This window comes from Anser brachyrhynchus (assembly GCF_964034855.1).
Source record: "Anser brachyrhynchus genome assembly, chromosome: 3".
In the NCBI taxonomy this organism is placed as follows: domain Eukaryota; kingdom Metazoa; phylum Chordata; class Aves; order Anseriformes; family Anatidae; genus Anser; species Anser brachyrhynchus.
This window is the reverse complement of record NC_137696.1, coordinates 118,739,625-118,767,009: the sequence shown is the minus strand read 5'-3', so window position 1 is coordinate 118,767,009 and position 27,385 is coordinate 118,739,625. Positions and strand designations below refer to the sequence as shown.

Here is a 27,385-nt window from a genome sequence, read left to right as displayed (position 1 = left end):
TGTCCAGGCATCCCTGGCACAGTTAGTTTGTGAACCAGGTAAACTTTACCTGGGCAACTGAGAATTAACTTTCTCAACTTTTTTATACTTGAGACAACTCCTATTTTAGTATTTTTTGATGAATGCATTGCTGTTTGCAGTTCTTTTTTCCAAATACATTGGTTTATAAATATTGTTTTTTTTGTGAAAAGCCATTGCTAATATGGACTATGCTTTTTTTTTCCAAGGTGCGTTTTGATAGTATAGGGGGATTGAGCCATCATATCCTTGCACTTAAGGAAATGGTAGTGTTTCCTCTTCTCTATCCAGAAATATTTGAAAAATTCAAAATTCAGCCACCAAGGTAGGTATATTTGCTCTTGTTGTATTTTGATTTCATTAAACTCTGAAGTATGCTTCCTTTGAAAACACATAGGAGATTGATTCGTTCCCTGAAGTGTTTACAGTTCAAATAGACTTACATGTCTGTAACTCCACTTGTCTATCAGAATATAATAAGCAAGATGAAGAGTTACAAAAATCTAGTTTACTTCTCTTGTGGTAAGGCAAACATTTTTGTGATTTTGTTGAAGAAAGAGTTCTCAAGTGTTCTATTAAGGCAGCCTTAGTATCTTGACTTTATTATCAATAAATATAATGTATCAATATTATTATCAATAAATAAATTATCAAATGACTGTGTTATCAAATAATTGACTAAACCAAGCTAAAAGCTGATGTTTCTTTTATAGAAGTAGTCTCAGTAACGTTATGTTATGGTTTTCATGACAATCAGCCACTTTCTAGTGAGAGATTTAAATGGTTATACATAAGTAAATCGAAAATTTTGAGATATTTTTGTCATTTAAAGGAAATACATCACTCCAAAGAAGTAATAAAAATTGACTGAAGTATTTGATTTAATATTTGAGGAGGTATTTAACTAGAGTAAAACAATCCTTTGAAAGCTTAACATCCTTCTGACTGATGTGCTTTACAAAGCAAAGATCTACTGATATGAAAGCATAAAACATACATGTCTTAAAAAGTCATGTTGAATATGCTATGTAATAATAATAGAACTTAAGTCTTTCTTCTCCAGGCTCCCTGTCTTCATTATAAAATTTGACTTGGAGTTTTTCAGGAGACGTAAAATAAGTTTGTGACTGTGTTGATCCATTTATCTTCAGGGGCTGTTTATTCTATGGTCCTCCTGGAACAGGTAAAACCTTGGTAGCTAGAGCTCTAGCTAATGAATGCAGTCAAGGAGACAAAAAGGTGGCTTTCTTTATGAGGAAAGGAGCAGACTGTCTCAGTAAGTGGGTTGGTGAATCTGAACGTCAGCTTCGACTCCTTTTTGATCAGGTTAGAAAAAATATATATTTTTTGTATATCTGTGTGCTTTTTTGTTTTGTTGCTGCACTGTGTTCTAGGCAGTCCAGATTATTTGCAAATGAAACTAAGTACCTGTTTTCGTTGATCAGGCGGGATTTGTCCAAGTTATGTGTTTAGTTGAAGTAATAAAGGAACGCTGAAATGACAACATTTTTTGGCTTTGAGAACTGAGGGGAAAAAGTTTCTGAACTTGTCCATTAATGAAATAGACAAAGTAGTTTGGGTAAAAATTTAAAAACAAAAAAAACTTAAATCAGTGAGTTTGAATTTGGCTGGCATGTTCAAGATCCGCTCCTTAGAGGAGGATGCGGGATTGCGTCTGCTGTGTATGTTTTATTATCCTTTTTTGGCTTGAAAGGTGATGAATGGAAGAGTGTCACATAAAGCAGTGAAACGTAGTTGCTCAAACACGCTGTTTTCAGACACGTCCAAATAAATGGGTTATGGGCAGATAAAATACTTTCTGTATTTTTTTCTGTTTTTTGTAACTGAGTATAAGGTGACTCAGTTTATGTACCCTTTGCTGTCTTCAATCTCCCAAATACAGTAAAACTGATACACTGGTGCCATCTTGCTTATTCAAAGGAGAATGCAGTCTTTTTGCTTTGTCCAAAACAGTACAGTAGTTGAAAATTCAGTTTTGTTTTCAGAGTACACCTTTTATCACAGGTGTTTCAATATGTGTGTTAGTTTAGCATGTTATTGCTTTGTAATCAAAATAAACTGTTTTCAGTGTTAATGGAGTAATTATGAATTAACAGTGAATTCAATTTTTTTGCACACCAGGCATACTTGATGAGACCTTCTATAATCTTTTTTGATGAAATAGATGGCTTGGCTCCAGTTCGTTCTAGTAGGCAAGATCAGATTCACAGGTAATATTTCTCATGTGCTACCAGGGAAAATACATTATCTTGGTAAACTCTAAAGTGTGATTTCCAAGAAGGATTTTTACGTTTGCCTAAGTAGAAAGGACAGGTTATTGAGTTTTTATGTTCTGGAAAGTCACCTTTTCAGATTTTCAGACAGACTGCAATTTGTTGGGAATCAGCTTGTAGTGGAAGTGACCTTTCAGCTGTATTATCAAGTAAAGATTTCCATAAAGGGAAAGCCCCTTTGCTTGCTGGTTTTATACTGTAAACAGATTCTGTTAGCATGCCGATAGAATAACCTGTTGAAAACACTTCTATTCTAAAATTTTAAATTGTAGTGTTCTGTGAATGAAATGAATACCTCTATCCTTTTGATACTGGATGATACGGAAATTCATCCTGAGTTACTGCCGTATCATTTTTTTTACACATTTTTTTTTACAAGTTTGCTGTTTGATGTATTTGTTTTCCTGATTGCCTTCAATCTCAATTTTGCCGTGCTTTTTATCACAGCTCACTTGTATTTTTTCATTTTATGGCTGGTGGCATTTTGTATATACATTTCCTTCAACTGAAATAAGGAGAACAGGAAGGAGACTTTGGGGACAGCAGCCTAGGTTATGGGAAATACGTGGCTTTATTTTGATGGACCTTTCTTTTGCTTGGTGCTACCGTAACTCTAAATGGGACTGTGCATATGCTGTTAATGGAAGAGATCTTTTCAGAGACACAGCAAATAGTTTACTGAGTTCTCATTCCTCAAAACTTGTAAAGGAGGAAGTTTGAATTTGTAGTACTTACTGGAGTTGTAACACTAAGTCTAATACAGATTATATCAAAAGACTCCTCGTTGATTTGAGACTTGAAACAATTATGCAGTTTATTTCAATTTAACTTTTTTTTTCAGTTATAAATGTTGCTATTTGAAACAGGAAACTATTACAGTGTTCCCTATACATTTTTGTTTTGTTTTTGAAAACTCTTTTAGCTCTATAGTGTCTACTCTTCTTGCCCTCATGGATGGATTGGATAATAGAGGTGAAATAGTTGTAATTGGTGCTACAAATAGACTGGATTCTATAGATCCTGCACTCAGGAGACCTGGTCGTTTTGACAGGGAATTTCTTTTCAACTTGCCTGATCAAAAGGTAAAACTTAACAAAGTAGATTTATTAATGAGCTTTTTTTGTACATTAAATGTTTGAATGTCTACAACCAAGCTTATGAAATACTAATTTCCATTAGTTCTTACAAGTATGTTAAATTTTATGAAGACACTATCAACGTTTTTTTTACTAAAAATGTACATAAAGTTGTATTGAACTTGAAATCTTCAGAATATAGTTAAAAATAAAAACAGAGGTAAATTATTTGCATTAAACTGAACTGCTTAGCTAAAAACTTTTTTTTTCTATCCATCCGTATTAGGAGCCCTGAATATTGGGGTTTAGGAAGTGTTAGTAACAGAAAATATCTTTATGTATACTGTAAAGCACATAAAAATTGTACGTGTATAATCAGAAGTTATGTTGGTGACAGGAATATTTCACTTCTCTATTCTAGATTTTTAAAAACTCAGCTAAAGTATTGCTTGAATTTATAGTTAAAAAACCCATACTGTACATGTAGATAATGTATTTGGATTCTGTACAATTTTAAAATGAAATACTTTCCAACTTCATGTGTATGCACTATGCTGCTCAGCAAATTATTAATTGGTGAGGCATTTGGCAGTAGAAGCTGTTAATCACAGATATAGCAATTACAGATTCAATTATAAAATTAAGATAATTCCTACAAGAACATGAGTTTTGATCAGTTCATGTATAATATTGGCATTGATTAAACAGCAATTAAAATGTATAACTGTTATACTGAAAAAAAATTAATGCTTATATATAAAATTAAAAGACCGGAAAACCTTTGTTCCCAAGAGACCTTTGAGTGCTGAGTTCTATTTCATCTGTCTCAAGGACATATCAAAAATAGGAAAAATAACGTGCTATATTCTTGAATAAATACTATATTTAAATAAGTTATTGTGTCATGGGTTTGGCTTGCTAACTTTTTTATTTTTATTTTTAAATCAGGCACGAAAGCACATTTTACAAATTCATACCAGGGATTGGAACCCCAAATTGTCAGACCCCTTCTTAGGAGAACTTGCTGAAAAATGTGTTGGTGAGTGTTATGATGATAGTACTTTTACTATAGATGTTTTCTCTTCTGCGTTAAACTTGGAAAGTATATTAAATGCATCAGGATATTTATTATTTTGACCTTTTTAAACTTTTGTACTTTCAACATTCTTTTTTGTAATAAAACATGCTTCCGTCTTAATAAAATACGAGAAGAGTAGCTATTAGTTGTTTGAAAGTAAAATAAAATCATTTTTCCTTTCTGTAACTTCCACTTGTCCTTATATAAGATGCGCACCCACAAAGAGAAGCAAATAGAAATGGGAATTGGAATCTTCAGGTAGACCACCTGTTAAATTAGTATACTACAGATGGGATAGGGAGAAATGTTTTTTTTCTGTCTGCATATGGAGGAAAAAAATCCATACTTCTTTCATTTTTCCTTACTGGCATGTTCTCCTCTGACAGAAATCCCAACAAACTACCAGGCCTTTGTTAAGGTTTTTTTTTTTTTTCCAGATTGCTATCATTGAACAAACCCAAAGTGTAGATACAGGTGGGGTGGGGTGGGGTGAAACACCACACCATGAGTACATTAACTATACCTTTGGAGCGCCCAAAGACCTGCTGTACTGAATGGAGGATGGTTGTTCAAGACAAACCTGCTGTTTAAAAGCTAATCAGAAACAAACCCAAATATTTTTATAGTGAATTTAACAGAGGAAGTGACCCTAAAACACACGCTACAAATCTCTTCTCAACAATTTGTCATGCAAAGATACATCCTCTGTCAGTCATCTGCTTGGAGAAGCACTGAAGTTCTCAGAAAAAGGACAGTCTCAAATATCTGTGCATTGGAATCCATCATCAGAGAAATAAGAACTTTAAATTGAACATCAGTCCATTCAGTCAGCTACAGTACATCCGAATTATCCTCTTCATCCACAGGGACATCTATCATCGAAGCAGCATCCCTCCGCTTTTGATGCACAAAGACCTCAACATCTTCTGGTGAGGAGAAAACATAACTATCCAGCAAACTCCAGTTTAAGCTTTGCCGGGTATAAGACAGCATGTGCCAAACTCATTTCATGTAAATTCTGCTTGATTTGTGCAAAGACGTGATGCTGCTTAGTTGGGAGAGAGGGGAATAGTTGGGATAAAACCCCGTTTTTTCTTTGAAAATTCACCATATTTTTGCATTGAGAACACAATTATGTTTTTTGAAATTTCAGACCCTAGAGAAAGCCATTTGTAGGTTTGATAGGAAGACATTCTTTGTGCTCAGTAAAGCTTGTTCTGTGGAAAAGTCAGCTAACTGAAAGAAATACCATTTTCTGTTTCCTTTGGCTTTCCTATTGTCCAGCCACTGTGCACTTGATTTTCTCCATTCTCTGTCTTGGAATTTAAATGTTTCCATACATCAAGATTAAAATCTTTTGACGGTTACAGAGACCTTTTAAAACAGTTGAAGAATGGTTTCTTCTTCATCTTGAGATTGCATCATCGTTTCTATAAGCGAAATCTTCAGCAACTGATAGTTTAAACAGGCATTCCAGATTCTTTGTGGCCGTGCAAGTTGAACTCATCGGCCCACTTGTCACATTGATAGAGTACATACTGATCCGTTTCCTCTTGCATACAGTTCTTTTTTCTTTTTAAAACCTTTCCCTGTACCCCCACAGAAAAGCTGCCTAGACCCAACAGGCTTTTTGCACAGCATGGTTTGTACCTCTCTCCAGTTCAGCAAACTTGGCAACACTTAACCTACGAGCGTGTGGATCCTAATGAAGAAAACTGCTGAAATACTACCAAAGTAAATGACTTTGGGGAAGCAGCTGTCTGCGCGACTCAGAAATTTAAGACTGGGGGTGTGACTATAAGGAAATTACAAGCAAAAAGCCTCAGGAATTGCAAAATACAGATTATTTCCTGAGGGCTTATTTTTATCCAAGGTGTTATGGATTATATGCATTTTAGGAGATTTCTGTGTATGTGTATGCAAGCATTAAAGACCACACTTGACTGAACGGCCACATAAATGCACTGAGTGTGAGACAAAGTGAAGCAGCTTGAGGGAGAACATGGACTTGCTCAGAAGACCACACACTGATGTATTACTACTACCTTCAGTAAGCACAAGTGCTTATTACTGGTTTTGCCGTGTAGGTGTGCACTGGGCCACAGCAATCCCAAACTTTATATTCTTTGCTTATCTCTTGGGCTTACTTCATTGTCCAAGTTCAGAATGACAGCATTCTGTGGTTAGGTAGACTATTAACAGTCTTGTAGGAAGCAAAATATACTAGCAACAGAAAAGGTTTGAATTCCTTCATCTTGCAGATGAATCTTTTTACAGTGTAAAAAGAGGGTTATTTAAATAACGTTAAGTACATTTGTAAAGAAGCAAGCCATCACGCTCAAGATGCTTGCTAAATGTATTTGATTCCGTGCTTATTTTTGAAGCAGCGTTTTGTGACAAAATGGTTTATTGTTACATCTTCCTTTCCTATCCTAGTGTAATGTTGGAAGGAGAAGTTTCAGCATTACTTGTTCACATTACTTTTCATTTCTCTTATACTGAATTTTGGTAATGAACTTTCCATGCAGTCCATTGGAAGAGTTGCAGGGAGTTGCACTGCAGAAATTAGAAGTGGTCAAGATTGATAGACCAGATGTTAAACCTAGCTCAGCAGCAGTTCCTTGTAGGCTTTTGGGTGTATATTGGGCAGAAGAAAGTTTAGAGAGGGCATAATTTCTGCACAGTAAAAGTAGAAGAAAAAAATTTCTTCTAAAGGCTTTAAAATTTCAGTGATCAAAATGCATTCTTTGGAAACCTACGTGGGAATCTATTTTTTGCTGTCCTGCTCTTTCAGAGTTGCACTTCAGAAATACTTAGCTCAGTATTGTGGTTAGAGGTGGAACAAAATGGGCTTCTTGATAAGAATAGTTAATTTTGTTCTAAGTTGAGGTGTGCCAGCGTGTTTTGCCAACCAAATTGAACATCCTTTGTGGGATTCTTTAAAAACGGAATTAAATGCACTGAGCCTTGGTTATGCATTAAAGTTTCAATTTAGAGAAAGCTAAATTCAAGTTATTTACTCCTGGCGCGACACGTTTTATTTATTTGTTTCCTTTGTCAATACTTTACTTTTTTCTTGTCTTAATCAGTGTGCGTTTATTTCTTAGAAACAAAAAACTCTTCAGTGTTTCACAAGATACAGGATTTTTGCAGTTTTCCTGTCGCTGAAATGGATGTACAGTGTGCACAAGAGAGTCCCTCAGAAAGAGACGCCAATTATTACTCTTCGAATGTAATTGCTCCTGAGAAATGAAAAATAGAAATGGAGACTAATTGTGTATCCGATCACCTGAGAATTTAATTTTAAAAATAGGCTACAGGCTATTATTTCCTAATTTTGCCAATCCTTGGAGATGTACAAGCGGTGATTAAAAAGACTGTTAGAAAGTGGTATTACAGCATTTATTAATAGAAAAATTGGAAAGGACGTAGCTCCTGAGCTGCTGAATCTTTTGTGATAAATATGCTAAACTAGTTTTTAAGGCGACAGGCCTCTGGAGTTCTGTATATCTCTTGCACATCTTTGATTTAAGCTTTGGTTAGTGCCCCCTAAACTTCTGTTTAATTCAGTATGCTTGTTACATGAAAAGTAGACCAATTCAAATGGGAAACACGTAACCGATGTTGAAAGAAAGCAAAATGTAGAGGAAAAACCCTGGTTTTGATTTCTCTGATGCACTTGTAGCTACTGTTCAATAGGTTCACGTGGTTGATGGAGTGTGCCTGAATGGTTTTGATTTTGTGATGGGGGTTAGTCAAAAAAAAAAAAAAAAAAACAGTAACAACAAAAAACACCTTAGTAGTGAGGATAATTAGTTGCCTGATGATTAAAATGGACATATTTGAACATGTTTCAAATGTAACGTGAATATTTAATTTTAAGGTAACTTGGGAGTGTGAATTTCTAGCTGCTTCTGAAGTAACAATCACAATGTGTGCTGACCACGTTTACGCGATTATAATTACTAACCTCTCTGTGAAAATGGAAAGCTTAGTTTAAAAGTTGTATAACAAGTCTGATGTTCATGGTGTTCTTTGTATGACTGCGTTTGTTTCCTGGATGATGCTCAAGTATATATGAGGAACTCAGGTGGAATTTTAAGTCTCAGCCAATTTGAGTTATCTTTATAGCTGAAAAGTTGGTATATTTTATGATTATCCCCCCAAATTAATATAACTGAAAGATGGGAAAGGAAAATTGTCAGTCTCCCTTATTTTAATTGCATTGGTTTTTATTTTTAATGCAGTGTACAGAATAAACTTTTTTCCTTGTTGCTGTATTAATTTTTGTAAAAACACGTGCCAGTAGCCCTGCAAGAACACCAGCAGATAAATAGAGAAGCAAGGCAGGCTTCAGTTTTGGACTTGGCGCTGCCAAAAGACCAATACAAAAGTGGCATAGAAAAAGTGCGAATGGTGTAACACCTTGTGGGGAGAGGGGGCAAGGTCTGGTTTAGGAAAAAAAAAAAAAAAAAAAAAATTTATGTAAGGAATTGATGAATTAGCTTCTTTAGCACTTTTAGCACGGGAATAATATTTTACATTATTTGAAAGATGAAGCTTTGTGCTACACAATACAGTGCCATATTAACATCTCTTGCTAAGAGATACGGGGAAAATTTGAAATCTAATTTGTAGTTCTAGGGGAAAAAACCCAAACCATTAGCACTGCAAAAGACACAGAGGTGGTAAGTCTCTCAGTATTTGATAATCTGTGGTTTTTGGTAATGCTGAATAAGCAATTATAGGTGGCCTCCTGTAGATGTTTAAAGCTAGAATGAAGAAAAGTTCTAATGCTTTTTAGTCGTTCTTTTTACTCTTCGGTTATGTTAGTAAAATTACAAAACTAAGAAATCTGAAACATTTTCCTTGATAGTAATGGTTCACATTTTTCCAAGAGTCCATAGTGTTCTTTTTTAACATGAGAATTATCTTTATTCTACTCATTAACCGTTTTTCTTTATACTGCTTATTTTCCCATTCTGTAATAGTTTGACCATATATGTATATAACAGAATTACTTTGCCCTTTTTTTTAATAAAAAAAAGTTCATGTAGAGATGTTAAAGTGAAAAAAGGAAGAGGGGCTAACCTGTTACAAATGGCTAACATACTTTACACAACGTGAAGGAAAAAAGGAAGAGCGATGACAGAGCTAAAACAATGGGCTGAAAATAAACACTATCTAGTGAAAACATAGGTCATTTTAACCTTCGTACAGGATTCATTTCTGGCCGTATTTCAATGTAACTGTACATAATTTCTTGGTATACAGCAGTGTCACTGGATTACAACCTGACATGTTTTGGCAGATGCTTTGTGGAGCTTGATAACAAAGTATTACTGATTGTTTTCAGCTTCAGGCGTGCTTGAAATGTATGCAGCACAACAGTGCTATTTCATGGAAGATATCTCTATATATATATTATTTTTTTGTGCACTAGGGTACTGTGGAGCTGACATAAAAGCACTTTGCACTGAGGCTGCCTTGATTGCCCTGAGACGACGCTATCCCCAGATTTATGTGAGCAGTCAGAAGCTACAGCTTGATGTTTCTTCAGTAGTTCTCAGTGCACAAGATTTTTATCATGCAATGCAGAATATTGTGCCTGCTTCCCAACGTGCCGTGACATCTTCAGGACATGCGTTATCTCCTGTGATCAGACCACTGTTGGAACGTACCTTCGCTAACCTCCTTGTGGTTTTACACAAAGTGTTCCCTCATGCTGAATTTAGCCAGGGTGAAAGAAGTGAAGGTATGTGGCTTTTTGTTTTGTTTTTGTTTTGTTTTGCAAATCATGTTTCAATTTAAAAAAAAAAAAACACAGCTGGCTTTTTTGTATTTCTAGCCTGATGTTTGTTTGGCTTAGTGTTTCGTTCAAATATAAGTACAGTTTGCTTGGATGTTTCATAACTATTTTTGCTGATTTCTAGTTGCTGTGGCATTTAATAAACTGTCCTATATAGACCAATATCCCGTAGGCTTGAGTGCCATCTAGAAAAAAAGGAAGACCCCTAAGTGATTTTAAATATAAATATGAGAAATAATGGGGTGTAATCAGGTGGTGGAACAAAAGAAAATAATGAGAGACTTGCTCAGCATGTTAGGACCTGAAATCAGTGTTCCTGTGCTGAGTGTCAATTACCTGTCCACAATTCCTTGCTTGTTACTGGGGCAGAAGCAAGCTGCAAAAGAATGGGACGGGGAGCTCACAGCTCAGCAGGTGAGCGTGTGCTTAGACAAGATACCTGAGCCTGTGTCATGGTCATCAGCTGGATAACGAGAAAGTCCTGAGGCTTTCTTCCCCTTAGAGTGGCCTGATGCACTTCTGATCCTGTGAGCTGATTCTGCTGCGTTAGCAAGTTGAGAACTATTTGCTGTTCTGTCAAGTTAGCTTTTTTGCCAAATTAGTGAGTAAAATCCAACGCACTGAGGGGTCAGATGCATGCCAGAACCCTGCTGCGATGGGAGCATCGCGAGTGCATTGAGGAAGCAGAGTAAGAAGGAATGCGACTGACTGTTTTGATTGGCAGTGAGTCAATGGGCTCTGTGTTTTGTGTTCGCAGGGCCATACTTTTAATAGTTACCCTGGTCACTTCTTGGTGTTTAAATGTCGAAGAAGTTACCTTGGTTTTTGGTAACTATTTATTGTGACATATTTTTTATTGCTCTTATTTGGGAACACCGTCACCCCACCAACTTTATAAACAGTCTTGTGGTTGTGTGTAATTAACTTGAAAATAGCCTGATCATAAAGCAAATCTGCAACAGCTATAATTTTTTTTTCCTATTCCAGAGCATGCTTTCAGTCTGCAGCCCTGGGAGCTTAGGTTGATCCTTGTGCTGGCTGCTGCACTTCCACCAGCCCAGCTGTGCATTTTTGCTCTGTCCCTTATACTTCATGGATGTGTCAGGCCCTTCATTAAATCATTTTGCTGGCCAGCTTGTCCAAAAACACTGTATTTTTGTTGGGTTACTTTTCTGCTGACTGGGGGATAGCTGAAGATGTCAGCAAGCGTGGACCTGGCATGAGTTGGGGCCTGGGAATGTGTGGCGGGGGGTCAGGAGTTAGCTTGCAGCTTTAGGCTCTCTGGAAACCCAAGCCTCCCACTCTACTTGTAGCCTGTTGGTAATGCCCAATTTGGAGATTGTCGTTATTGATAAAGAATTGAATTAAAACTCCCTCTCTTCGTTGTAAAGTTCTTGTTTCAGAATTTTTGTTGCATGAACATAGGACGTTGCCTATGGTCTGCGTTTGGTTTAGCAAAAATTCTGCCTGTTGAGGTCTGCAATGAGAGAAGAGCTAGGAGGCCTATGTCTGGTTGATTTGAAGGTCTTCCATCTTTGCCCTGAGTTAGATCTCCAGCAGCTTCTGACCTGATACTTCCTGATACGGACTTGATTTTGGCCACTGCTGGGGATTTGCAAGCCTTCGTTATATTTTTGAGGAATGGTTGTCACAAGTGTGACTGCATCACCATTTGCCGAGAGATATGTCATGTCCTCCTCCCGTACCAGCAGAATATTATTTCTGCTCAGCCTTGTCTGAATCCAGTTTCTTACATCAGGCAGCTAAATATGGGAACCTTTGTCTCTAAACAATTTCTCCTGGGACCGTAAGTCTATGTGCATAGCTGTTGCATCCCCACCCAACGCTGTCAACACTGCCTTGAACTTGATTCTTTTGTTCTGTGGTGGTCATTTGGTCAGGGTAGCAGTACCTGGTTTCATGTAGATCAGGTAAAGTATGTGGCTGGGTGATACATTTGCCAATAACTCTCAGATCTCTCTATTTCATGCTGTTGTTTCACAGCAGTCCATTTTTCATTGTGTCTGGGGCCACTTTGGGCTGCTGTTAGGATGTCTGGTGGTCACCCCACAACAGCAGTGTGCTGCTGGGACTCTGAGCAGCTCTCAGAAGCTCTGCCTGTCCATTGCAGAGCGTTTTGTTCCACGGGAGGTCTGCTGTCTGCACTGTTCCTACTGGCCGTTTTCACCCCGTCCATGCAGACTGGTTTCTTAAGTGAATTGAGAATGGCTTATTTAGGGTAACATCAACCAGATTTCTTTCCAAGGGGCACATGAAGATCTCACAATGGTTTACTTTCCATTATCTAATTGCAGCAGTCTACTCTTCATCCCATGGCAGCTTTGGTAGCTAATTTAGGGGAACCTAATGTTCAAATGTGTGGGTCTTCTGCCAACTGGTTGTTTTCATTTAATGCCAAACTTGTATTTTTTTTAGCAGTTTTTTGTCCCTCTAGGCTGTCTTTAGAATGTGATCAGTCTTTTAGCTTTTCATTTCTGAAGGGCTATATAGAAATTATTTCAGTTCATTATGTTAATATATTAGAAAAGGAATTCAGATAGGTTGAAGTATTGGATATGAACATGGAATTCGTTGCATTGATTGTGATAAATAGTAGGTTGATATTTTTGGCAGATTATCAGAGGATAGAAAACAATTCTTTATAAACACACACTGTCCAGGTGATTATGCTGAGAATAATTTTTGGAAGAAGACTACCTGTAAAAATTTGGGCACTTACAACAAAGAAATGCAAAATTCTATATAATCTGAGGAATTGCAGATTTTATAACTTCAGCCTTGAAAAATGATTAGCAGTGACATTAAACTAAAGGAAGCATTTTGTAACAAGTTAAATGTTTTTTGTATTTGTGAAATTGTTCTGCCTGATGGTTTAAAAATAAATTGTAATTATGATTAGACTTCTACAGTATTTAATTTGTTTTGGTTTTTGAAGTATCTATTATTTTGTGTTTTGATGTTTAGACAGTTGTAACCATTTTTTCTACTTTTAAAAATAAGTGTTATGATTTACTTGAAGAAGATTGTAATGCCTTTCCTTGTTTTTTGCAAGTATAAGTAATAAGCCTCTAATTAATACATTTCTTGGAACAGATGTACCAAGTCTAATATTAGATGATAGTGAAGATGAGAATACTTCATCGATTTTTGAGACGAGCTGTCACTCAGGATCACCAAAGAAACAGTCATCAGCTGCTATACATAAACCCTACCTTCATTTTATGATGTGAGTGTTTCTCTAAGTGCCTCTAACCAGAAAAATAAAACGATGACATTCTTAGATCAGCAGAGGTAACAAAGATGTGTTGGCAATGGTTTTATGGAATAGAAACATGTAAGTGTACAGGTAAGAGTTCTTAGATGGGAATGGTTTTAGGAAGGGCCACATCCTAGACATGGAAATCAGAAATAGTTTGCAACAGACAGATGTGGCTTGGAAGTTAGGAACTTAACATTACTTCTCAGTTTGTAACAATATTGATTTGAAAGACTAAGAATTGGGAAGGAGAGGTATTAGGGAATATTTTGGAGGAAAAGATTTAGAGGTTTGCTTTGTAGGAAAAGTTAAAACGACAACACAAATTGTTTGCTTTTTCTTGATCTGAAGTACTGTTGAGCTTCGGTGGATGCGGCTGTTTGGATAGGTTATATAATTAATGCTTTTGGTTTTTTTAACACGTTTTTCCTTGTTTTTCATGGGAATTCCGAAAGTGTGTGTGAAATTTGGCTGAATCTTTCCTGTTTAAATTGTATTAGCTACAGTAATTATCAATGATAAAGTAATATTTCTTTTGTTTTTAGTTAGAATCGTTTTAGACAATGTTCTGTTGGGAGTCTGCTTAGGAGAACTGCTCAGTAGTAGATAGCTCTACTGCTTAGTAGAGCCATCTTGTGGAAAAAAGCTAAATTTTTTTGTGTGCTAAAGAATGATGCCAGAATAGCATTTATGGAAATCTGAGCTTAAATATAAGGTTTTAATTACAAACCATTTAAGTTCTCCCAGAGGTGCACAGTCAAGAGTTTTAATACTTTAAAATTAAGATTTTGTTGTGAGAGAAGGAGAGGGAACATGAAAACAGAAAAACAATGTGTATTTGTGTGGATGTGTCTCAGTAAAATAATCTGGAAGACTCTGCTTATTTTTGTAAAGTAAGTAATCCTGATAATATATCTTAGTGAGTATTTATGATTGTCATCTATTTGTGTAACCGCCACTGTGAGAACTGAAAAGCCAAAGGGGTCAGCTCTGTTCACAGCTGTTGGCAAATATTTAGCTCAAAATGAAATCATTCAGTCTTGTTTCACTGCACAAGCTGATTGATATGCAGATAAAAAAAAAAAAAGCCTTAATGAGAGAAAATGCAAATTAATTGTATTATTTCGTAATCAATTTACTATAAATGGAAAAGACTCTTCATGGAAAAACCGAATGTTTGTCTTTTGCTCATCCTCAAAACAGGGAAAAAAAAAAAACAACAACCAAATGAAGATTCTTACATGAACTCCTTAGGATTTATTATCGACACCAAAAATTACAATAAGTTTACCGTTACAGTTTTTCCTTTAAAATCTTTCTTCTGTTTGAAAATCTAATGAATATAAGAATAGAATATAAACATTGACTGTATTATTTCAGGGCCTATTTCAGGTCCTAGTTTTTAAGTAAAGTATTGAAATGTTATGTTCTTTTTGGAAATCTGGCTTAGCATTTTTAAAGGAAGAATTTGTGAACCTGGGATTCCTGAGGCTACTGTAGAGATGCTATGGTAGTTCGGACTGAACTTGACATCACTAAATAGATAACTTCATTGGAAGTCCATTCACATGAAAGTCTGTTTATATGATCAACGAATTGCTTTTGGATAAACTGGTTATAATCCACATTTGTATGGATTTAATACCTGCATAGTTTTGCAGATGAGTTTGAATAGAATCCTTGTGAAAATAAGGCTGGAGTTACTGAGACCTGGAGTAGTCCCGAGATGTTCTCGAGTTGGTTGAATATTTTTAGGCTGTTGTAGGAACCTTGTTCATTGCTTCTCTTTTGGATTCTTAATAATAAAAAGGCAAAAAAAACAAAACCACCAACAAAACAACTACCTCCAAACCAGCCTATTAAAATGAGACTGCAATTGAGTTTGTTTATATATATAAAAGTATCCATTGATAACATTGTCATGTTAATTGTAACTGTTGTCTGTTACAGGTCAGCTTATCACCAGCCAACCTCTTACAGACCAAGATTACTGCTATCTGGAGAAAGGGGTTCGGGTCAAACTTCGCACCTTGCTCCAGCACTGTTGCACACTCTTGAAAAATTCTCTGTACACAGGCTAGATCTGCCAGCACTTTATTCAGTCAGTGCCAAAACGCCTGAAGAATCGTGTGCACAGGTGACATTTCAAATTCTCTTGTAATGAATAAATTATGTAATTCTGGAACAGGTTGTTTGCATCTAAATAAAGGCGGCTAACTGGAATGTTAGGTAAAAGCCAGGTTTTCATAGGCTCCTTCTATTTTAATATTTAAAATAAAAGGGGCTCTAGGGGGTGATTCAGATCTCTCTGTTGACTAGTGAGTGTAATTACTTTTCTAACTTGACCCCTTAGTCACATACCTAATGTCAAGTAAGCTGAATCTGGGTATTTGGTTCCCAGTGTTCAGTTTTATTAGCTTGTGTGTAAACTGGTATGCAGTGGTTTTATGCTTAATTACTTAGTTTTAAATGTTTTAGAGTTCAAAACAGTGTGGTAAATTTTTCATGGATTGCAAACCAGTTTAATTTTCATCTTGACTGTTCAGTCTTAATGAATTTTTAAAGCATACATGGTAAGTAGTTTTTTTGTAGTCCCCAGCACGTTGACATAAAATAATTAAATGATACAGCTAACAGTCACAAGCATTTGTTTAGAAAGCTTTTATCATTAGATAATTTTACTTTACTGGAACATTCATATACAAAATACCAGAAACATGAATCATTTCCTAGTCCACAAAAATGTTATTTCTCACAAGGGATAACAACAATTTCTTAGTTTAAATATCACTGTTTCTTCTAATTAGATCTTTCGTGAAGCTCGAAGAACAGTACCGAGTGTTGTTTACATGCCTCATATTGGTGATTGGTGGGAAGCTGTCAGTGAAACTGTGAGAGCTACTTTTCTAACTTTGCTGCAAGATATACCATCTTTTTCCCCTATATTTCTACTGTCTACCTCTGAGTCCATGTATAGTGAATTGCCTGAAGAGGTAAGTTTATTGTGGAAGGAAGCATTATTAGGGATGTATGTGCATTATTAGGGATATATGTGCCATGACACGTTATGGTCATGTAAAAAACACCGTTTTGCACTGTTTTTCGCACTTAATTTAAAATACGTCTAACTGAAAATGTAATGCTGATACAAAGTTTGTAATTTTCTTTCGTGGGAGGTGTACTTCCACGCTACCGATTTTCATAATCTCCATTCTACTTTGCTGAGAAGACAAGGTAGTTCTTGAACTACACTTGCTGTTTAGAAGTGACAATGTTCCTATAAGGGAACCACAGTGGGTTTCTTGAAGGCCATGATGGAATTCCTATAACATACCTGGTTACAAATGCACATCTAGACGAAGCTAAGGAAAAACTTGCCTGGGAAAAACTCCAATGTAACTATGTGCTCATGTAGTTTAAAGGTTTAACTTAATTAACATTTCTGAAGTTTAGAATGTTTATATATATATATATATATATACACACTTTTTCTATTTTTTTCTCAATATTTTCTTTAATTATTCACCTACTCTTTCTCTTCTTCTTAACTGCAAAGTTGACCATTGCTAGGATCATGGGCTGCTTCGGGTTTAGTTATTACAGTAAATTCTGTGAGAACTATATGCATTTGTTTTCCCTAGGCTGTGTGTCTGCAGCTTTGGGTAGAGTTTACTATATATTCTATCTTCTTTACTATCTTATTTCCTGTAGTTAATTTTGAAAAGTTTGTGACTAGTGTTTTAGTATGGTCACTAATCGTGTTGTTTGGAGTGGAGGCTCAATTTTCATGTAGCATTATTTTCTTTCTAGGTGAAATGTATTTTCAGAATCCAGTATGAAGAGGTTTTTTATATTCAAAGACCAACTGAAGAAGACAGATTACAGTTTTTCAAAAGGTTAATTCTTGATGAGGCAGCAATGCCCCCACCAAGAAGGAAACAGGCTGGTAAACTAAATTACAGTCAAACCAATAATAATGTTATCTCAGTGTTTTGTTTTGTGATACTTAACTTTTTCAAAACTTAGGGGTAAATGACGGTGTAATTAATATGTGACAGTGTTTCGGTGCCCAGGATAAATTTCTTGCATGTTACTTTGGGGGTGGCTTGGAGGAATTATGATTATCCATTTTAGAAAATGGAGAACTGGGGGGCTTAAGGGTGTATCGATGAGGCAGATTAAATGTATTTTCAGATAATGCCACTCCAAATTTCATTGTACACTGTTAATACTTTCATTGTCTGACTTGTTTTTTTCCCTAGCTCTTCATGCTATGGAAGTTCTTCCGCTTGCACTGCCCTGTCCTGCCCGTGAGCTGTCAGAAGCAGAAAAACAGCGAATGGAGGACCAGGAAGAGAACACGTTGAGAGAGCTGCGATTGTTTCTCAGGGATGTTACCAAGAGGCTGGCCACAGACAAACGCTTTAACATCTTCAGCAAACCGGTGGATATTGAAGAGGTCTTGTTTCAGTAATGTGCAAACAATGAAGTTGAAACTATTAGGAAAAGAATACCAATTTTAAAAGGGAAATGGATAAATTAATAGGCAAAACAAATGTTTTAGCCATGATCTTTTCTATCTAAAATGCTAATTTTAGCTGATGAGATAGTCACAGCCTCATGAACTGTGATGCAAGCAGTTCAAGCATCTTCTTTGGCTGTACCAGTGACCTATTGAAAAAAGGTGTCCATTCCTGTCAATTTTCTAACTGAAGTCAGCATTTAAAAATGCCACTCGTATCCCTACTAGTAGTCTTGAAATATTTGAAAGCATAAGTACCATTCTTTAATGAAAGCTCTTACAACATAATAATCCAATATGCATGATAATATTGGGAAAGTGATCTGTGTTCCATAGCATATTGAGTGTTAATAGTATTATTGAATAATTTCAGCAGTAATGCTAGTGGATGCCATTAATTGCCGATGGTAGCACGTTATAAGGCATTATCTGGTCGAGTGTGGAGTGTATGCACCTAACTGATAAGAGAGTTTGATCTGCAAATCTATTTTCAGATGCTAGTATATGAAATGAATATGGTTTAGCCTGACTTTCAAATCAAATGCTTGCCCACTGCAAGCTTTGCAAGCTTGTTAATTAGAGATTTTTTTGTTCTTTTTAGTTGTTTGTTTCTCGCGAGATATTTCTTTTGGAAGCCATTGAGAGGCAAATATGGGACATTTAAAGTACAGCATTGTAAAAAGCAGATTTGCAGTGTAAATTCCACATGGACTAAACTGGCATCTTTTTATTGTCCCATGCAGTCCTCTTAATGTGAGCTTTCCTCAGAGTTGTTTAACTGCTTTTGAAAGACCGACGAGCTCTTGAACGTGGCAGCTTACAGTGTAAGCGTGGTCAGAGGAGTAACGATTTTTAGTTTTTACTATGAAACTGCTTAGGAGGTCCATTGTAGGGACCCCTTCATACTCATATGAAAGGTAGTTTCTTCCCCCAAAGATCTTGCAGTCAAAACATGCATGAATAGGGGCATGGAAAAAAAAAAAAAAAGTCTTGGTTTTGTAGATGGAGAAATGAAATGTGAATTTGTTATTTAAAGACTTGCCAAAAATCCTGCTAATACATGACAGCACTAGAAATTAAATGTAGTCCTTTTTGTCCCACTTGGTGCTTTTAAGCAGAGATCTATCCTGTTGTACAAGAGCCTGTCTGCTTGACTTTCTGAGGAAATGCGTTAAGCTCGTTCCACTCCTGCTTGCATTGCAGAGGGAACGCTGCTATGTGACAAGTCAAGGATTTTTCTGACTAATTTAACAGCAATGTTTACAATTTCCAGTGATGATTCTTTCTGATGATGAGCTAATGAGAAGAGGAAGCCTATGGCTTGGCTTTCCAATCACCGAACTAATTACCATCATGTTTCTGTAGAGGGAAACATAAGGAGAATTTTCCATTGAATTAAAAATAAAAATTATCATTTCAATTTTTCATCATAAATTTTAAGTTGTATATTTAAGGAATCGATGATAGACTGCTGTCCACTGAAGTAAAGCATTCATGTTAGTAATATATTTTAGTGTGAATATCTACAGATACTTTTTGAAAAACAAACAAAACTTGCAGAGCCATTGCTGTTTGATCTGAATATGTATTCAACTGTTTGGTATTTTGGCAGCCACCGTCATACAGGGGTGGTTTCAAAAGGGAAAAAAAACACAATGCTGCTCCTGAGGCTGCCAGTATTTTTAATTGATTGTAATCTTATTTGCATTGAAACATGCAACTGTAAGGTTTTTCTTCCTTGAAGTAAATAACAAATTCATAGCTTTTTTTTTTTGGTGAACTTTGTTACAGCAGCTGTGCTGATACATATGACTGTCAAGCTTTAGCCCCTTACGGTACCATTAATTATGTTAAATACTTCTCAGTGTACCCTAGTGGATGCTAAATTTCCATTTATGAGCTAAGCTTGTAGTAATCTGTGAACTCTGACACAGTGCTTTCTCTTTAGACTGCCCTTCTGTAAAGTCAGTGTAATGTCTTCAATCAATAAAACCTGACTGTGTTTTTATACAGGGGGTTGAAGGAACTAATTAACAGAATATACTTAAAAGATTATAATTTGATTGTTTGCTTTAATGAGAACTTAGAAGGTGAATAAAATACAGCTTTCCTTGTTTTGCTAGTTTTTCTTAGGGTTTTGAGTTAGGCTGGTTGTTTTTTCCTTTCTAGCTCAATACAATGTTATAACACTGTAAAAAGCAAACCACAGTTAAAATGCTGTGCCTCAAAAATACCATTAAATCCGTTTTGAAAGATAAATCGGTGAGCTACTGAAGGTATGGTAATTTTGGAAGTCCTGTGTTTTATTTAGCCTGATAAGACTTCCATTTTCAGCATGATTTTTATTTATTAGTGAACCTGTGTTTAGTTAATGTATTAGAGCCAAGTATGTGGAATGCGTAAGGGTGTAAAGATGTGAAAGTGGCAGTGTTCAGATACGGTCCTGTGTCATTTCTGTATGCTGTTTGATTATAGGTTTCAGATTACCTTGAAGTTATCAAAGAGCCGATGGACCTATCAACAGTAATAACCAAAATTGATAAACACAACTATTTAACAGCCAAGGATTTCCTAACAGATATTGATCTGATCTGCAGCAATGCATTGGAGTACAATCCAGACAAAGATCCTGGAGGTAAGATTTACTTCATTTTCAGCCTATCTAAACTGAAAGCCTGGTATTCAATCAAGTACTCGGTTACTATTTGAACATCTAAATAAGCTGCATGTTATATAACAATTAGGATAAGCAAACTAATTTCCTAAGGGTCTGTGCTTTTAGTGTTCTAAGTCATTTGGAGCACTGGGGGACGTTATAAGAGCTACAACACTTAGAGTTGTTTTCTAATAAAATAGGTTTTGTAGTTCCTTTTTAAATTTGCTCCTTTTCAGCGAATTGACTTTGTATGTGCAACAAAAAAGCAGTGTAATTTGGAGAGCTCTGTAGAGAATCCTGCACACAATCTGGCAGTGGTCTGCTTTTATTTCCTTATTGGATTAGGATATGAAATGCACCCACAGAAATTAAGAGCTATCTGTTTGGGGATAGAAATAAAGCAAGATAAATCATCAGGCAAGGAAGTCAGTTGCAGCTGGTTAGGAGAGATTTAGAAGCTATTGTCTTGACAAAGTATCACGCTGTGCTTTCAGCTCAAATTTATAGAACGAAATGCATGTAGAAGCTGCTCATGCTCAAAACAGACGAAGGAGCATACTGCGTACGTTTTGCGAGGGCTACCTTATAGCATCCCTTGTCAAAAGAAAGCTTTTCAATTGACAGCTTCCAGAATCACCAATAGGACATTTAAAAATGCAAAAGGAATGCCCTTTAATGTAGTTGTATTTAATATTTGTGATACCTGGAAATATGAGTCCTTCTGCAAATGCAGTACAATGCATTTAAAAGTTCACTTAAAATCAATTTAAAGGATTTAATTGCATTTTGAGAAATCGTTTTAGAAGGTTATAGCCTGATTGCCCGCATTTTTCGTTTTGAATTTTTGATTTCATTGGGGCTCCGCAAATGTCTTGTATGTGGATTAGATATAGTAGAGTCTAGTCAAATAGAAAGTTTTGAAATTTGCTGTTGATCAACAGATGAGTTCCCTGTAGCTGCAATAGTTCCGTTAGATTTCCTTTATTATTTTGCTAACAGACATTAGGTTTCAGGTTAGAGTTGTACTCTGTATAATTATTTCTCTAACCAAGACTTCTCGGTTATGTTTTTCTTTCTTGTTCTCCTTTTTCATGTACTTCTAAGCTGTAAAGTGAATGTTGAGAACACTGATACACTTGGTTATTTTCAAAATCATGGTGTAATTCTAGATGTCAGAGCTTGCTATCATAGTGTGGATTTGCAGTTTGTGTGTGATTTGAAATGGAATTAATCTAATTTCAAGCAGATTCATACAAAAATATTTTGCAGAGTAATTCCTGTAATGTCAGATCTTAGCTTTGCACCGCCAGTGTCAGGTCAGAGTTCCTGTCATCAGGTTGTGATGCCCGAAGTTGTGTTTTACTTGTTTCATGTGCCTTTTGAACCCAGTGCTAGCTCAAAGCTGTAGAATAGTAACTATTTCTTCAATTTAGGATGCATTTTGCATTACAACTGAAAAAAAAATAAAAAAAAAAAAATACACTGATAGAATTCAGCAAAAGGCTCAATGTGTTCTTGATAACGTTTCTTGAGGACTTCTAATGCGTAATTGATGTGAACTAATCAAAGCCGTGACGGGCACTTGGGATTCTCTGAGTGTCTCTGAAAAGTGCCTGTTGAGATGGTGAGGACTATGAGACGTACCTCCTGCATGCAGCTGACATATGTTTGTGACTTAATGATGGGCTTTGGGAAAAGCTGGCATTAATATACATCCTTTGTTCTCATTCTTAGACCATTTGGAACTGTGGGCTTGGCTAATTTTCACAGAATTACAGAATGTTAGGGAGTGGAAGGGACCTTCAAAGATCATCTAGTCCAGTCCCTCTGCTGGAGCAGGGACACCTAGATCAGGTCACACAGGAACGTGTCCAGGCGGGTTTTGAATGCCTTCAGGGAAGGAGACTCCACAACTTCCTGGGCAGCCTGTTCCAGTGCTCTGTCACCCTCCCCATGAAAAAGTTTCTTCTCGTATTTAAGCGGAACCTCCTGTATTCCAGCTTGCACCCATTGCCCCTTGTCCAGTCATTGCATGTCACCAAGAAGAGCCTGGCTCTGTCCTCCTGGCACTCACCTTTTACATATTTATAAACATTAATAAGGTCACCCTTCAGTCTCCTTTTCTCCAAGCTAAAGAGATGCAGCTCCCTCAGCCTTTCCTCGTAAGGGAGATGCTCCACTCCCTTAATCATCCTTGTGGCTCTGCGCTTGGACTCTCTCAAGCAGTTCCCTGTCCTTCCTGAACTGAGGGGCCCAGAACTGGACACAATAACAATGGGCTTATAAAACTCATAGGCGGGCCTTCCACCACATCCTTGCCTACCTCTCCTTCAGGATCCAGGGCCTCAAACCTATTATGGAGGGGCACTTGGGGAAATGAGGTAGGTAGGGAGGGGGGTTGCCTGTGACACAGAACTGGGACTCACTTCCAACCCTTCTCATCTTTTTGGTCCCCTCCCTCTGCCCGACAGCGACAGGGAAGGGGCTCCACCACCCTATACTTTGAAGTCAGATCTATGCAGGATCATAACACAAATCTGTGGTTCAGTGTGGGAGAAACGTAGCAAAAACAGCTTGAGGAACCACGTAGTGGTAGAACTTTTCATTGATCTTGTCCAAAGAGGAAGAATTTTTGGAAATATACATAGGGAACCAAAATAGGGCTATTTTAGTTTTTCATGCCTTTGGGACTGCGCTGGGACGAATGGATCTGGCTATTTCTTTGTTCAGTTTTAGATTGGAGTTTCTCTTCGTTGAGAAGGTAATTGAAAGATCGTTCTAGCCTCTGCATTGTCACAGACTGATGATATATTGCTCTTCTGGCATATAAGATTTCTTGAGGTTTTTGAATGAATGCAGTGCTGAAACAGCACATCATTTCTATTCTGAGTAAGCATTATATGCGTTCAAATCCATTAACTGTTTATTTAAGATATAAATTTCAATTTTTAAAAAATCTAGGCATATATTCTTGCCTCTTTCATGCGTGAGTTTGTAGAAGAATCATGCTGTACCTGGTTCTGTTCATTTTGGAAAGGCGATGAGTACCAGTTTTTATATGCAGTACAGAGACTCAAAACTGGCTTCTCCTCAACCCCCCTCTTCCACTCCCTGTATTTTGCTATAAAATTGCAGGAGCTTTTTGTAGGAGAACTGTTCTTTGCCCTTCATTGTTTGACACCCTGTTTGCAGCAACAACGAAGGAATAACCTTTGTGGATTAGACATATTAGCATTTACATCTTCGCGTTGTCTATCACAGGACATGAGAAAAGCAGTAACTCAATCAAATACTCCCATCAAAAGATCCAAAATAACATTTGCCAACGTGGAATCACATCGTGGTGTTTCTTCAGCAAAAAGGCTGCTCTAAACTTGGGAAACTGTACCTCTATATTGTTCGATATAAAACAGCCCGTGGTATAGTAATCTATGGTAGCATGAATGAATTTGTGCTTACACTAATGGTGCTTCATGGTAGGGTAATATAACTACTATGTTAAAGGGGAGTAGAATTGTAAGTACGGTATGCTGGTATGACTGTACAAACCTGGTTTTGGGGAGGGTTCTTTCAACAGTAAGCTTCTAATCAAAATCTGAAACCTAACATAAACCCTTTCCTCTCATTAGAGCTTCAAAGTCTAGAGGCTTTTTTTCCCCTTCTTTTGGGAGGACATGTTAAACTTTATTTTCTGACTGACTTTTTAAAATCTAGCATCGCAAAACTACATCTGCGAACGATGCAGATGTATTTTTTGCAATCGTAAAACAAAATGCTTCACTGATACATGCGGGTAAAAAAGATTCTAGTTTCCAGTCAATTTAAACAGTAGTAGATTTCCCCAGAAAACATATGTAGGGCTCAATTGGGCGGGATGCTGGTATTCTTTTTGACTCGGCAGTTTTTCGATCTGTAAAATTTTCTGTTTCTAAGGTTATAAGCCATGTTTAATAAATGTTCATTGATATTCTTAATTGTTGTCTTTAGTGATTATTAAAACAGATTAAATCTGCAAATTATGTTGTAGACATTAATATTGGTGTTTGCTGTTGAAGTATCTCCATCAGCTGGAAAAAGTAATTCAGTATGGATGAATTGACAAATTAAATACGTTTGTACTAAAAGTAAATAGTAAGTGTTGTAGATTTCATTGAAAAGCAGCATTCTAGATGTCAATTTTCTCCACATACAGGTTTACTTCCTAAGTTACAATTACTTTTCAAATTTCAAATACTTAAACAGTATTGGAAGAATTTCTTTTGTTTATTTCAAATACATGGGAACAGGTTTTCTCTGTACAAACGTCTTTTTCATGAGTCACATGTAGGCTTCTGGTGTGGGCAGTACTTCTTGTCCTGTTCCCCAGGTAGACATGAGCTTCAAGTTTGCTACATTTTCATTTCTTGCCATTCTTTCTCAATGGATTTAAATGAGAAATAACAATTTGAGATCAGCAGTAATCTGTTCAAGCAAGATTTGGGATTTTCTAGTATTTGTTAAATATAAATTAAAGAATAAGGTTTGGAGGAAAAAAACCTGAGGAATGTAGTCCAGATCAACCTTACAGATTCAGGGGATGACAAATACAGTTTTGCAGGCAGTGTATGAAAGTTACTAGACCTCAGTGAGTAAATTTAATCCTGGACAAGTCTCTTTTTGAGACACCGCACTGTACTTAGTTATTCTGTTTAGTTCTGCCTTTGGAAACTGGCTAGACCTGCTGATTTTAGCAAGTTTCTAAGATCTGCAACTTGATACAAGTGTGTTCATCTTTCACTGTTTTCATTTGTTTTAGAAATGCCACTATTGATTAAATTAATAATTTGTACTTCTGAAAACTACCTTTAAATAGTTAGGTTGTAATTTTTGAGCATGCTATGGTATTGATCCGTCTCTATTTTCATACATTTATAATATTTTCTAGTTTCATCTATGTCAGTGTTGTAATATACAATACAAACCTACATACAAATGATAAAGTATTTTAATAAATGTGATAAAATTTACAAGTGTGCTGTCCTGTTTTCTAGATAAAATAATTAGACATAGAGCTTGTACGTTGAAGGACACTGCTCATGCTATCATTGCTGCTGAACTGGATCCAGAATTTAATAAGATGTGTGAAGAAATCAAGGAAGCGAGAAGAAAAAGAGGTATGTTTAGCTTCATTTATTATAGCACAATAGAAGTGAGATAGAAGACAATTTACAAATGTCCATATGAAAATTTAAATTTAAGATGAAAAATGGAGTGCACGTGGGACTCAGGCAGTACCCGTTAAAGGATGACTGAGCTCGAAACTTGCCTTCTTCCAGCTATGTGAGTTGGTCTGATACGGCACAATCCTTTTGTAAAGAAGGATGGATTGCCTATTGCTACAAGAATTACTGTAGAACACAGTGAACAGATAAACATTAGGACTGCTATGCTAAGTGAAGATGTGGTGACACCAAAGCTGCGTTCTAAAAACACCATGTAATGCAGTGTAGTAACAAATAAGAACAAGGTGAATGACATTTAAAACAGTGGATTTTCTGTTCGCCCTGCCACGTGCACAAAAGTACTTATGGTGATATTATGTTGACTTCTTGGATCAAGAAATACCTGTTAAATCCACACTGAGGGGAAAATGAGGTTGACAGTCTACTAGTCCCAAACCAGGAAATATAGCTCCCGCCATTGGAGGATATCAGTGACTTAATTTTTGTTTAAATCAGTGCAGTTGTTTTCAACTTGTAGTCTATAGACTTGCAAGGCTGTGGATGGCTTCTAAAGCGACCACAAGAGGTAATTGAAAACCCAAACATACTGCCAGCAGGGCTTCGTTTACATGAAAGTTTCTGTACCTCCTGGAATTTTTTTCTGAAAATTGAAAAAGGTTGAAAGCTACTGAAGTATAACATTAGAATCAAAACTCGTGCTGATTTAAGGCTTACTGATTTCAGTAATTCTAGCTTTGCCTTGCTAAGTTGTTTTCTGCTTCAGCTCTTGCTTCGGTTTAAAAAGAAAAAAAAAAAAAAAGGCGTTGATTTCTAGGTAGAATTTGGCCAGTCTTAACTGCTGTTTGCAGGTTCCTGAAATACTTTTGTCAGTAGACTGAAGACCCTTTATTAATAAATGTCTTTGAACTGTGCAAGTATCCGTAGGCTTTCTCTTCTTCAGGTTTAAACAGATAGAGTTCCTTTTATTTTCCCATTCAGTCATGCATTTTTGTCTAATTCTGTACAAGTTTCCAATGTGTGTCTTGGATTGTGGATAAGAGAACCAATTGTAACTCACCGCGGTTGTAAAATTGAACTAATATAATGCCTTCTTTTCTCTTCTGTACTTTCCTATTAAAAGTATAAGACTGTTCACAATTCTGGCCTTAGTGTCACGCTGAGAGCTATGCTCAGTTAATTATCCATTGTGAGTCCCCCATGATTGCAAAAGGTTATTGCTTCCGAGGTTAAAAGTAACTGTGTGTAAGAGCTCTTTGTTACAGAGGGTGACTGTATAGCTTGTAGTCGCTCCTTGCAAGCCTCCCAAGAGCTGACTGGAATGCTGCCCTCCTTTTAGTGGCAGCGACCAAATAATACAAACTTCTGGGGGCAAAACCTGCTGATCCTGTTGCAAGAGGTGGGTGTTCAGAAGTTGTAATTAAGGCTGATGTTGT

The 27,385-nt window shown here is 36.5% G+C and overlaps 1 protein-coding gene across 4 annotated transcripts in view; it reads left to right on the top strand.

Moving 5' to 3' along the window:
- The window catches only part of ATAD2B (ATPase family AAA domain containing 2B), an 80,457-nt gene that overhangs the window by 29,140 nt on the left and 23,932 nt on the right, over positions 1 to 27,385 (top strand). For 3 of the 4 annotated variants that reach the window (XM_080588561.1, XM_080588563.1, XM_080588564.1), the window contains exons 11-23: positions 228 to 343; positions 1,170 to 1,344; positions 2,161 to 2,249; positions 3,235 to 3,394; positions 4,337 to 4,427; positions 9,910 to 10,221; positions 13,390 to 13,522; positions 15,503 to 15,689; positions 16,360 to 16,545; positions 17,363 to 17,498; positions 17,815 to 18,011; positions 20,550 to 20,709; positions 25,761 to 25,883. In XM_080588561.1, coding sequence (XP_080444687.1) covers positions 228 to 343; positions 1,170 to 1,344; positions 2,161 to 2,249; positions 3,235 to 3,394; positions 4,337 to 4,427; positions 9,910 to 10,221; positions 13,390 to 13,522; positions 15,503 to 15,689; positions 16,360 to 16,545; positions 17,363 to 17,498; positions 17,815 to 18,011; positions 20,550 to 20,709; positions 25,761 to 25,883 — 2,065 coding nt within the window. The remainder of the gene's footprint in view (positions 1 to 227; positions 344 to 1,169; positions 1,345 to 2,160; positions 2,250 to 3,234; positions 3,395 to 4,336; positions 4,428 to 9,909; positions 10,222 to 13,389; positions 13,523 to 15,502; positions 15,690 to 16,359; positions 16,546 to 17,362; positions 17,499 to 17,814; positions 18,012 to 20,549; positions 20,710 to 25,760; positions 25,884 to 27,385) is intronic. The other variant, XM_080588562.1, reaches the window with a different exon arrangement.